This window comes from Pezoporus flaviventris, unplaced genomic scaffold (genome assembly GCF_033815535.1).
Source record: "Pezoporus flaviventris isolate CSIRO_AGI_PZ_B2104156 unplaced genomic scaffold, CSIRO_AGI_Pfla_v1 ptg000138l, whole genome shotgun sequence".
In the NCBI taxonomy this organism is placed as follows: Eukaryota; Metazoa; Chordata; class Aves; order Psittaciformes; family Psittacidae; genus Pezoporus; species Pezoporus flaviventris.
The window spans coordinates 480,263-492,289 of NW_026892686.1; the positions used below are offsets into that span (position 1 = coordinate 480,263).

At 46.4% G+C, this 12,027-nt stretch overlaps 1 protein-coding gene across 2 annotated transcripts; it reads left to right on the plus strand.

Moving 5' to 3' along the window:
* The first annotated feature begins 704 nt into the window (after positions 1 to 704).
* On the plus strand, positions 705 to 12,020 carry ANXA4 (annexin A4). 2 transcript variants are annotated; one of them, XM_061479018.1, is made up of 13 exons: positions 705 to 729; positions 4,839 to 4,894; positions 5,759 to 5,834; positions 6,291 to 6,385; positions 6,658 to 6,771; positions 6,923 to 7,013; positions 7,757 to 7,836; positions 8,220 to 8,276; positions 8,924 to 9,017; positions 9,494 to 9,589; positions 10,042 to 10,100; positions 10,327 to 10,449; positions 10,710 to 12,020. In XM_061479018.1, the coding sequence occupies exons 2-13, from the start codon at positions 4,892 to 4,894 to the stop codon at positions 10,767 to 10,769; spliced, it is 948 nt and encodes a 315-aa protein (XP_061335002.1). In that variant the 5' UTR covers positions 705 to 729; positions 4,839 to 4,891; the 3' UTR covers positions 10,770 to 12,020. The 2 variants fall into 2 exon arrangements, with proteins under 2 accessions (XP_061335002.1, XP_061335001.1); XM_061479017.1 differs by lacking the exon at positions 705 to 729 and adding an exon at positions 899 to 1,181.
* Positions 12,021 to 12,027: the final 7 nt, after the last annotated feature.

A 12,027-nucleotide genomic window follows, 5' to 3' on the forward strand; every position in this document is an offset into this window, starting at 1 on the left:
GCTTCTCCTTAGTGACTGTTGATAACATGCACTAATCCACACTGGATCCTGCACAGGGTGAAGTGCCAAGTTCTGTAAGGAAAAGGAATCTGCAATGGAAAAGGAGAGTGCTTGTGGCTTCAGCCTTGTTTTGTCCATTCCCCTCTGCTCAGTGACCCCCTGCAGCAGCAGGGAGGGAGTAGATGCTCTTGGTGGCCTCTGTGGGGTTGTTTTTGGGAGCTGAGCTGCAGTGAGAGCTATAATAAGGCAGCTCACAGACATGCTCACAGGAGCACAGCCTGCATTCATCCCAGCTGCTAAATTTAGGTCTCTTCCAGCAAAAGAGCATGTGCAAAGAGGCACAGGGATGATTATAACTTGTACGAGTGGAAAAATGAACCTGAGAGGGTTGATTTACCCATTATAGTAACTGTACTTCTGGCATCAGAGGAGACCAAAGTCCCTGGGGATACACACAAGGAAGATACATATCATTGCAATGTTGATTTCCCTCCTTCAGCCTCATGATCTTGTCCATGGCTGTGTCACGTGAGGGTAAAACTGAAGTCCTTTTGCCTCCAGTGTTTTGACATGAGGGTGGTGCAATTTATTGAGGCAAAAGTAATAAGCTGTATGAAAATAATCATTCTTCCAGAAATCACGGCTGTTTGTTGCTCAGTTCTTAGACAAGGGGGAAAGGATGCTGAAGACCTGAGGAGGTGCTGTGGCAGGAAAGGAGGCACAATACAGGTAAGAAATCCCCACAAACTACACGTAGGAATGAGCAGAACTTCTTGCTCAGGGCTGTTTCTGCCTCTTGCTGTGTTCCATGCTGTCGTCCCCCTCGATCCCCCCTTTGGGGTGCCCTGTTACAGGCAGCACAGTGAGACATCAGATGCTGCCTGTGCGCTGGAAGGGATTTTGGAAGCCATCCCAGGCTGCCAGGCCAGCTTTTACTTGCAAAGACCACTGTGTAACCCCAATAGTGCGTTTCCTAAAGGTGTGTGATGCTCCCTAAGGAATCTCTCCCTGCTCTGGGTCACAAGCGCTTGGGTAAGGGCAGAGGAGGGCAGCAGAGCTGGATTGCCTTCCCATCGGGAGGGAGGAGTCCCTCTCTGCTCCAGGGCGGGGACATCGCCATCCAGGATAAGCCCCGAGCACAGCTCTCCCATCCCTGCCAAGGCAGCCGCTGGGGACATCAGGTGAGTGCCAAACCAAGCGGGGGTCCCCTCTGGCATGGGGAAGGGGTTGCACGGCGAGAGGTGCCTGGGAAGGTGCCAAACTGGTCCCTGTCTGCCAGACGGCAGCGGCTGAAGTGCGGCTCTGCCGGAGCGAGAGCCCTTGGCTGGGTGGGTGCCCATCAGGGTCATGATGCCAAGGCATTGGGGCAGCCCTAAAGGACACAAGTGTGGGGTGAGGAAGGACTTCCTTTGGGAAGGAGGAAAATGGCTGACTCTTTCCAGGCACAGGTTTTGCTTCCTATGTCTGCCGTGCCCAAGCTGGCACGTCATCCTCGCTGGAGAGTGGAGGGCATGGCAGAGAGTTGTGAAATGGCTTTGGGTGGGTGCACAGGCTGAAGCGAGGAGAACAAGGCTCTGTTACCTCACTGTTATGTTTGTATTCCTTATGAGGGCAGTGGCCAGGCAGAGGTCACGGTGTGGGAGGTGCTGGGATATTTTGGCTGGCTCGGGGCTTGCCAGCAGAAGGGGGATCCTTTCCTGAGCTGCAAACTGGGCTGGGCTCAGAGCCACTCACCCTGCTATGAGCCCCAGACCTACCCCGGGGCACTCTGCTGAAGCACAGCCAGCTGTGGAGGGAGCAGGCTGTATCCACACACTGGAAACCACTGGTGGTGACAGCCATGGAAAAGCTGATCAGGCACAGGGTGTGGGGCTGTGTTCCAGTAGACGAATGAAAGAACTAGCCAAACAAGTCCAGTGTTTGCCTTGCAAGGGGATGTGTCCCAAAACAGTGGTTTTCCACTCCAGGTCCTAGGTGTAGGACTGGAAACATGTCTATGGGCTTTTAGAAGAGATCAATGTGCGGCTTATAACTGCTTGGTTAGCTGATAAAGCCTGCCAGGAAACAAGTCATCCATAGGAAAGATTTGAATAATGGGAGGGAAGCCTCATACACCTGCACTCTGGCATCTGGGCACAGTGTTCTGAGCCTGCTCTAAGCCAGGTTTACCTTGCTTAGTGCATCCTTCCCCCTCTCTCCTGGATCCAAGAGCTTCTGTTAGCCTTCACACAAATACATGGAGTGGGTGGCTGGGAACTGCCTGACCATTAACTCACCCAACAAAGGTGGGAAGGGTCCCACAGTAACAGGAAGGCTGGATGCTCCCTTATCATATACCAGGGAACATGGAAATCATTCCCTGATGAAGATCTGAGGCCAGGATGAAAATTTGCACTGATTTTCATCATCTCAAGACCCTATAAATAGTGGTCCTAAGAGGGAGTCCCTTTGAGCTCTCCTGGACCCAGTTATCTCCCTCTGAGTGGGGCACCTCTCGGAGCCCCCAGACTCTCCAAGTTTAGGAAATAGGGGGATCATCCACCTGGGCTATTCCTACTGCTCACTGACACCCAACCCTGCTGAGCTAGCTGATGTATGTTGTTAGTATAGGACAAGTATTGTGCTATATTTAACATTTATATGTCTATACATATCCATTTATCTCTGTCTTAGTGTGTTAGTTTAGATACTTGTGAGTGCATGTACATTAGGTTCAATAAGCAAGTGTTGTTAGAAATTCTGTGATTCATTTTAACTATAAAAACTGCTGCTAAATGACATTTATTATGCTTTAAACATAAACCCTTGTCCAGGTCTGGGACTAAGTCTGGATTCACCTCTGAGAGGAGGTTTAGAAAGCAGAGTGGTCTAATCTGAACCTCATGACTCAACGTGTCTCCCTTATTCCTTTGTATTTTCAGTTTCTATACACATCATTTCAATTCAATTCTGTATAAATCACTTCAGTCCTGCATAAATCATTGCCAGTTCTGACACAATCTCTTTTTTGTATCTAACAGAGTGAACCTTGCAATTGAATTCTGTTGAATCACACATTTATCAATTTCTATTAAAATTCCTTCTCTGACAGTGATTCCTTGAGCAACCTTAAACCCTTTGGTTTCCTGACGTGTATCAGCAAGCTCAGGCCTTTATTCTGGGCTGAAGCAAATAACATGAGGACAGGGATTAGCCAGGACACCTTAGCACTTGCGAGCTGCCTCTCTGCATGCATAGTTTAACTGTTCAAAACACAGTTAAGTGTTCCTATCCTGAAGCTGGCTTTCCCTATTTGAACCATGTTAAGCTGCAGAGTGCTGACAAATCTGGCTTTGTGTTCTTTATATGATGCTGAAGCTGGATGAAGAATTGGACTCTTACAGTCAATACAGTCAATATTCTGTTGTGATTTGATATTGCAGGCCTATATGCAGCACACCCATCCTTTCCTCATGTGTTGGTTTGAACCAGCTCATTTGGACACAGGAATTTTCTGCCTCCCACCCCTTTTTCCTTGTTTATTGACCTTTCTTTTCCCTCTAAGCCACTAAGCCAGGCTGTCAAATATTCCTGCTCCTGTGTACAAGCCAACTGAGTGGTAAAACTGCATCAGAAGCACATATGTGAAATTCAAAGCCATTACTTAGTGTCTGGCTAAAGCAAACCAAGTTGGGTTTGTACTTCTGTAAAGATTAGAGAAGAGCAAAGATGAGTTTTCCGTGGCCTAGATCAGGTTTTGACTGCTGAAATCTGTCAGCAAAGGAAAGAAAACAACACTAATAACACTAATAACTTTCCATATGTCGTCTGATTGCACTGGGTGGAATAAAGATGACCTAGAAAGCACTTGGGAGTGCCTGTGTGTAACACATCCATGGCAAATGTCACACTGAGCTGACCTGCCTAAACTGCACCCTCCCAGTGTGTTCTGGATTTGTAAGAGTCATGTGAGCTCTTACTCCTGCTCTTGCACAACTGTCTGGGCTCATTGATACCAGCTCTTAAGCACCACGAGCAGGATTAAGGGGAGATGTCATCAGCCACTGGCATCACCCTTAATGGGAGAAGCTCAGCTCATGCTGGGCTGAGTTGGAGTTGGAGGGAAGTGAACCTTGTCCTAGTACTGTTAACCGACCAGGGATGTGAGGAAGATACTCTGGGGGTGTTCATGTGTAGGCCCTGTGCATGAAAGCCAAATCCTAAGCGGAAAAGACAACCCTGGGAAGATGGCAAGAAAGGGTTTGTCTCTCTTGAGGTCAGTTAAAGCTGCAGCCTACAAGGAATTACACGTTGCACCAAGCTGAGCAAGGGCTGAATGCAGCAGATTTTAAGCAAGACGGAAAATAGTTCTCCCATCCCACTCCTCAAGTGAAGGTATCCTTTGCATGCTCATCTACACCTTGATGCTGTCTCCAGCTCCCAGGGAGTGTGTGTAGAGGCTGTCAGGACACCCTCACCCTAATTCACCCTTAACCTGACGAGGTCAAAGCCGTGTATTTTGGAGGCCATGGGGATTGAAGCTTTTTTGCTCCCAAGGCAATGTTATCTGCTTCTCCTTGTAGCCTCAGCCAGGCTGTCACACCAGTGATAGAAATGTCTTAGATCACTAGTGCTGGTCATCTGCCTGTGCACCACATCCTCCCTTCAGACAGGGCTGGTATCCTGGCACTGATGTTGCAAGCAGCCTCTGTTCGGTACAAAGAAGGACTGGAAACACAGGGATGCTGCTGGGAACACAGGGAAATGAGCTGGTTACTGAACCAGCCCCATTAGCTGGCGAGAGAAGGTATATCCTATTAATTATTTGCTAGAAAACTAACACTCCTTTTTTATTACAGTTGTCAACTGCCTGGAGACTCAGACAGTAACAGCCTGACCCCATCTGAGAGCCATGGTGAGTGTGTGTGTTGTGTACCATGCTGTGCCAAGCAGTTGCTCTCATCAGATAAAACATGGGGAGTGTAGCTCAGATAAGCTCACAACAGGAAGAACACTATCACTGTTCCTTTATGGGGGGACGTTTATCACTTCTCTCTGCTTCCTTATTCTAGAGGAGAATGACCCACACAATTGGGCTTTTCCTGTTTGGGAGTTAATGGAAAATCCAATCAGATATTAATGCATGAATTTCTCCCCATAGACTTCCTGGGTATATTATTGTTTCCAGGTTCAAACTGCAAGGTAGCCATTTATAGGGTAGTTATCCCTGTTTCAGAAAGCCTACCCTACAGGAATATTAAGCAGTGTTTTGCAGATGGTTTTCCTGGGAATATTAAGAGCTTTGGAAGAGACAATGTAGTCCCACAGAAATGGCACTGGACAGGGGGCAGGAGAAACCTGTTTGTGAACCACTGTTTTGAGTAAAACACTGTGCTTCCTGGCACCTGATGGTACAGAATGATGTTTTCTCTTGGAGAAGGCAGGAATAGGGCTTTGATGGGAACAGCTTCATCTATGATTTACATGGAAAACTACCGGCAAGAAGCCCCAGCCAGACTGAACAGAGATGTCAGGCTGTTTGCCATTGTCTCACTGGAAATCAGATACTCTGTGGGCAGCAAATGAAGTTGTGTCCCTGCAGCTTATTTCTTATGTGGCTGTGAGGTCCCTCTAGAACTTTTTTTAGGAATCCTGGTATAAAATCAGTCAGGTTTTATCAGTCAACTTTAACCAGGAAAAAGGGGTTTTTAATTCAACTCTATTATGTGTATGTCTCCCTTTGAGTCTGTTTTTCATATTTCCTGTCCTGTGGGTTTAGGCAACAATCAAGGGGGCCTCAAGTTTCAATGCTGAGCAAGAAGCACAGGCTCTAAGGAAGGCTATGAAGGGATTTGGTAAGTTGGTCTCCATCCACTATTAAACCTCTGTTTTTCCCCAGGCATTGGGAATGTTTTGTCTGGTGGTTTGTTAAAGGGGAAGTCCAGCCATTGTCATTGCCCCATGAGGGCACTGAAAGGAATTGAGTGGCTTAAACCCAACTGGAAATCCAAGGCATGGCCACGAAACCATCCTTAGTCAGGCTCTTGTCTCTCCTGTGGTGTGGCACTGCCATGCTGGTGGCTGGGTTGAAGCACTTCTGAACACTGATCTAGGCCCCAGTGCTGTTGAAAACCAGTTGTGTGAGGAACAGAAGATGTTGAAAACCAGGTTGTTTGAGGAACAGAAGATACTGAGAACGAGGTTGTGTAAGGAATGGAAGATTAGGGCTAATGGCACACTCTGGACAAGATCAGATCATGCATCTGGTTCTTGTGCAAGCAGCTTGACTGGTTTGCATTGCTTTCTTCCAGGCACAGACGAAGATGCCATCATTGACACCTTGACCAAACTAAACATTTCCCAGCGTCAGCAAGTTCTGATCACGTATAAAAGCACTATTGGCAGGGTAGGTGGTCTTCAGAGATGTGTGTCTGTGGCTTTACCTGGGAGATGCAGGCATTCTGGGGTAATACCACTTGGGTGAAATGAGAACAACATCCTAATTTCCACAGCAGTAAGGTCAGCACAAGCTTTCCCTGGCCAGGTTTGGTTTGGCCTAGTTCTCTTCAGAGCAGTCGTTCCAGTGAGTGCTGGAGCATGAAGAAAAGTGGTGAATGAGTTTGTTCTGTTCTCAGAAGCTGTTTCTCCCAACTCATTTCCCCTCTCTCCATCTTCTAGGATCTGATTGATGACTTGAAGTCTGAGCTGAGTGGGAACTTTGAAAGGGTCATTGTTGGTATGATGACTCCTGCCATCATGTACGACGTGCATGAACTGAGGAGGGCTATCAAGGTTTGGGATTCTCCCTTTTCTGTCGCCTTTTCTAGTCAGTTTAGTATGATAGGCCATAATTATACATTTAGCATTAATTTATTAGTATTAACTGCTATATAATTAGAAAAATATCCTAATGCTCGTGGATCTTGTCTTTGCAACTCCCCAGGGAGCAGGAACAGATGAAGGTTGTCTGATTGAAATCCTGGCTTCTCGCTCCAATGAAGATATTCGGCGCATTAATGAGAACTACCAACTTGGTACGTGGTGCACACTGCAAACCAGCACCATACTGACTGAGAGTCACTGGTGTGCATGCATGGACGTGTGTAGAGGAAGGAGAAAGGTCTGATAGCCTTTAGATGTGACAAATGAGCCAGTACAGCTATTGCCATTTGTCCAGAGAGAATGCCTGAGTTAAACAAGTGTCAGCAGCAGCATTGCTAAAGCCTCAAGGGTTAGAGTTTCACCCAGAAATTGAATTGGCATAAATAAAATGGGATGGAGCAGGGCAGGGATTGTCCCCCTGTGCTGAGCACTGGTGCGGCTGCACCTTGAATCCTGTGTTCAGCTCTGGGCCCCTCACTACAACAGAGAGACATTGAGGTTCTGGAGCTGGGCCAGAGAAGGGCAATGGAGCTGGTGCAGGGCCTGGAGCACAAGTGTGATGGGGAACAGGTGAGGGACCTGGGGGGGTTCAGTTTGGAGAAGAGAAGGCTCAGTGGGGACCTTATTGCTCCCTACAACTGCCTGACAGGAGGATGGAGCCTGGAGGGGGGGTTTGGTTTCTTCTCTCAAGTAAGAAGGGACAGGACAAGTGCTGGGTTAATGGTTGAACTTGATCTTAAAGCTCTTTTCCAACCTAAATGATTCTATGGTTCCATGATGTTTAGGGCCATGAGCAGATTGATATACTTACCACAGCTGGCAAATGCTGTGGACAAACACTGTCCAGGTGGTGGACCTGTTCCTAACAGATGTCATCTGTGTGTGCTCTTGCTAGAGTATGGCCGTACCCTTGAGGAGGACATTGTCTCTGACACATCTTCCATGTTTCGAAGAGTCCTCGTGTCCCTCTCGACTGTAAGTCCCAGCTAAGGGAAGCAGGGAATCTTGCTGTTGCTGATGAGCATGCCTCTCATTTCAGTGAGGAGGTGTTTCAGAGTGGCTTATATTTCACTTATCTTGCTTTTCACCTCAGCTGTGTTTCACACGTGGCTATTCCCTGCAGTGCTCTGAGTATGCATTAATGCTCTTCATAAAATGGGCCAGTTGGAGTGTATTGCTGCTCATTTCAGAAGTACAAATCACATCTGAGCCAGACTTTGTTGTATTTATAAGCCATCGTTCCATTTTAAGGATCCCATTAAGCATCTCCAGTAACTTGTTCTGAATGGGGGATTTGCAGGATTTGCTTCCATTAGTTGCTCTGGTGAAGTGAGTTTTTCATCCTCCTGTCTCCACAGGGCAACAGAGATGAGGGAACCTATGTGGATGATGCCCTTGCTCAACAAGATGCTCAGGTGTGTAGCAACTTGCCTCCTCGCAAGAACTGCCTGTTCTTGTACATGTGGTGTGTGATGAACTCCTGCTTTTCCTAGACCTCACGCTTTTCAAGGTAGAACAGTAAACCTGAAGCATCCACAGCAGTGCCCAAGGTGGAGACCTGGGCTCTGTTCTCAGTTTTGACCCTTAGAGAAGCTGCTTTGCTGTTCTGACTCAGCTGATGAAATGGGGATAATGGTTCTAAGCTCCTGTGCAACTCTGTGGTGAGAGGTCTCTACACAGGCTGGGGTTTTGGGAGGGGAGGTGGCACTTCCATTGAGAGATGCTGTGCTTGGTTAGTAGTTGTTGGAAAAGATCTGTGCTCTGGACAAGCTTCAGGCCAGCAGTGCTCAAGCACCAAGGACCTCCTCTGACAAGGTCATCTGCTTAGTGCACGAGGGAAAGGCTGTGGATGTTCTGTACCTTGACTTTAGTCAAGCCTTTGACACTGCTTTCCAGAGCATTCTGCTGGAGAAACTGACTGCTCATAGCTTGGATGGGTGTGCTGGTCACTGGGTAAACTGGCCTAGGGACATGGTTTAGTGGAGGACTTGGCAGTGTCAGGTTAATGGTCTTTCTGGTCTCCTCGATTAGCCTTACTTTGTCTATTCTTAATGTCTTCAAGTGCCTGTATGAAGCTGGGGAGCAGAAATGGGGAACAGATGAGGTACAATTCATGGCCATCCTCTGTACACGGAACAGATACCACCTACTGAGAGGTAGGATTCTCTGCAGTGTCCTGGATGTTTTTCCTTGTTTGAGGAAGATACTTTATACTTATTCACGAACTGATTGTGAACAGCAGGTACCCTAGAGCCCAGGTGTGTTCAATTCTTTAAGACCATTTTATTCCCTCCTGAGACAAAAAGGGACTGGAGAAAACTATCGGTACAACCTGCCTCAGCCTATGAAGTGTAGAAGTTGAAGTGTGACTTCCTTTGGGGCAGAGCATTTAAACTGCCATCACTAACTAGCAGTTCTGTAGAATGCTAGCAGCCGTGGTAGGCCAATTAGCAAGACTTGATTAATTAAAATGAGTTATTTCTGTGGGTCAAGCCCTGATTTAGCTTACGATGTTACAGTAATGGTACAATGCTCAGACTGAGTATGAGGAGCTTGATCTTACAAAGTGATCCTCAATGGTTTACACACTGTATGCCCTGCAGCTCTTTTTGTCACTCACTCTTCCTCCTAGTTTTTGATGCCTACAGACGAATTGCTAATAAGGACATAACAGAGAGCATTAAATCTGAGATGTCAGGAGACCTGGAAGATGCTTTGTTGGCTGTGGGTGAGTTCCCTGCTTTTAAACTTTGGCTACAAAGTACTTAAGCAATCAGAGATGTTGTATCTTGCCCTGGCTGGCTGCTTACACAGCTTCACAAGGCAGATCCATCTGGGGACTTTTTGCAATCCACAGTGTTTTAATCTTTGCAAATACAATTGGGCAAGAAAATCCTGTGCTTTATGACATTGTTTGCTTTCCCAAGTGAAGCTTTGGTAGCTGACATTTGCTGTCAGGAAGCCTTAAAGCCTTGAAGAAAATACTACTGTACACTGGGCACGGAGACAGCAATTTATAACAGGTCACTATGGATGTCTGCATTGTACTTGCTGTTTGTTGGTCTTGAATTGAATCTTTACAGAATAAACACCTGCACTGAGAAAGCACTGTAAAGGTTTGGAAGATCCTCTCCTTCTGTTTTTATTGGTATTAATTCTCTTGTTCTCATTCCCTTACAGTGAAGTGCATACGGAATAAACCTGCATATTTTGCTGAAAGACTGTATAAATCCATGAAGGTAAAGAGCTTTTGGTGTCAGGTTGTTTTCCCTTCCCTTTGCCTTTCCTTGCTCGAGTCAGTAGCATCGCAACAATCATGAGCTGCTAGTGGGTCACTCCATCAATGCAAAGATGCTCTAACTAGGAACAGGTCCCACAGAAGACCAAGTGATAAAACCTTTGTGTCTGTGACTGACTTATCCAAAATGCTCTGTACTTAGTTGTAAAGTTGGTTTATTTCTTTAGGGCTTGGGAACAGATGACAACACGCTGATCCGGGTGATGGTGTCCCGCTCGGAAATAGATATGCTGGATATCAGAAGGGAATTCCTGACCATGTATGGGAAATCCCTTTACTCCTTCATTAAGGTGAGCTTTCCAGTGTTGGAAACAAGGAGCTGGATTTGCTAAGCAGCTTGAAGGAGACAGGTCCCTGCCTGACATCTATTGGGTGTTTCAGAGGAGGTGGAATTAAGGAGACTTTACATTTATGTACTGAAAATGTTCCTGAATGTTCTTAAATTGCCAAAGAGGACACAAACCCTACAACAGTCATATGTGCTGGGAAGAACCCAGCCTTGCATGGAGATGTAAAACCTAACCACGTTCCTTTTTCCTTCTCTTTCCAGGGAGACTGCTCAGGAGACTATAGGAAAGTGCTGCTCAGGCTCTGTGGTGGGGAGGATTAAAGGATGCCTGGTTACTGTCTGGGTGATGGGAAGTAACTGATCCTAAGGATTTCTTTCTTCTAATTTTTTCCCAAATACCTTATTAATTGCAATGAGCATTGACTTGGGTTAATGTTCTGGTTAGATAATGGCCATTCCAGTTGTCCCTTTCAATGTGCTTTTATGCTTGGAACACCCATTTGCCTACTACTTGGGCTAGTAAAGCCCATCTTAAACAGAATGCTGTAACCCTACATATGAAAGCTAAATCATTTCCTGACAAGCTGTCCCTTTGCTACTGCAAAACTTATCGACTGAGGCAAACTTGGATGCAGGATGTGAGAGGCAAAATGAACCTCACTAATGGAGAGTGCAGAATGCTTCAGTTCTTGCAAGATAATTAAACCACAACTCAATCATCTAAAATACAAGCATGTTTAGGTGTTAACTTGCCCTGTTAGTGTGGAGCATTATGCACTTAATGTATATATTGCCTATAGATCTGTAGGAAAGGAAGATGTCACAGGTGACATCAGAGGAATCTCTTGCTGCCCTGGTTATGCAGCAGCCCCATGTTCTTGGCCTGTCTTCCTTGGTGTAAATCATGAGGGTTCTGTTACAGACCCTTCCTCTGGATAAAGTGATGCCATTAGAATGGTGCCTTTTAAGGACCAGCCTGTCCTCAGAAACCTCATCAGCACTCCCTGGTGCCTTAGAGGAGGTGCCTTGTCCTGGCTGGAGCCCTGTGTGATGCTGTTCTTAGAGGGTCCCGGTTTGTATCTCCAGGCCAACCTCTGGAAGAGGCTTTTCCCTCAGCCCCTACGAACCTGCCTGTTAAGCTGAGCATTGTTTTCACTACAAAAATGTGCTGCTTGCTTGGCTTAGCAATTCAAATAGCTCTTAAATAACCCCATTCTGAAGGCATCAGACAGTGGTTGGAATTCAAAGGTACTGATACAGCCTACACCCAATTTGGACACTCATTTTCTTCTAACCTAGGCTACTGTTGGCTTGAGTAGGAGACACTGCTGTGGCCTCAGCTAAAATCCTTTTCTTCCTTTCTGTGCTGCAACTGGAGACACATTCCTTAGGTTTGGTGGGAATGGAGGCAGAGCTTCTTCCAATGGAACTTTGCCCAGTGCCACTGAAGCTCAGTGAAAGAAGAATTGTCTTACCCAGTGCTTACTCAGATGCACTCAGGCTTGGGTTTGTGTTTAAATGCCTTATGTTATGTTGCTGACTTTTTAATAATGAATAAATGATTTGTTTCCAGAGATAC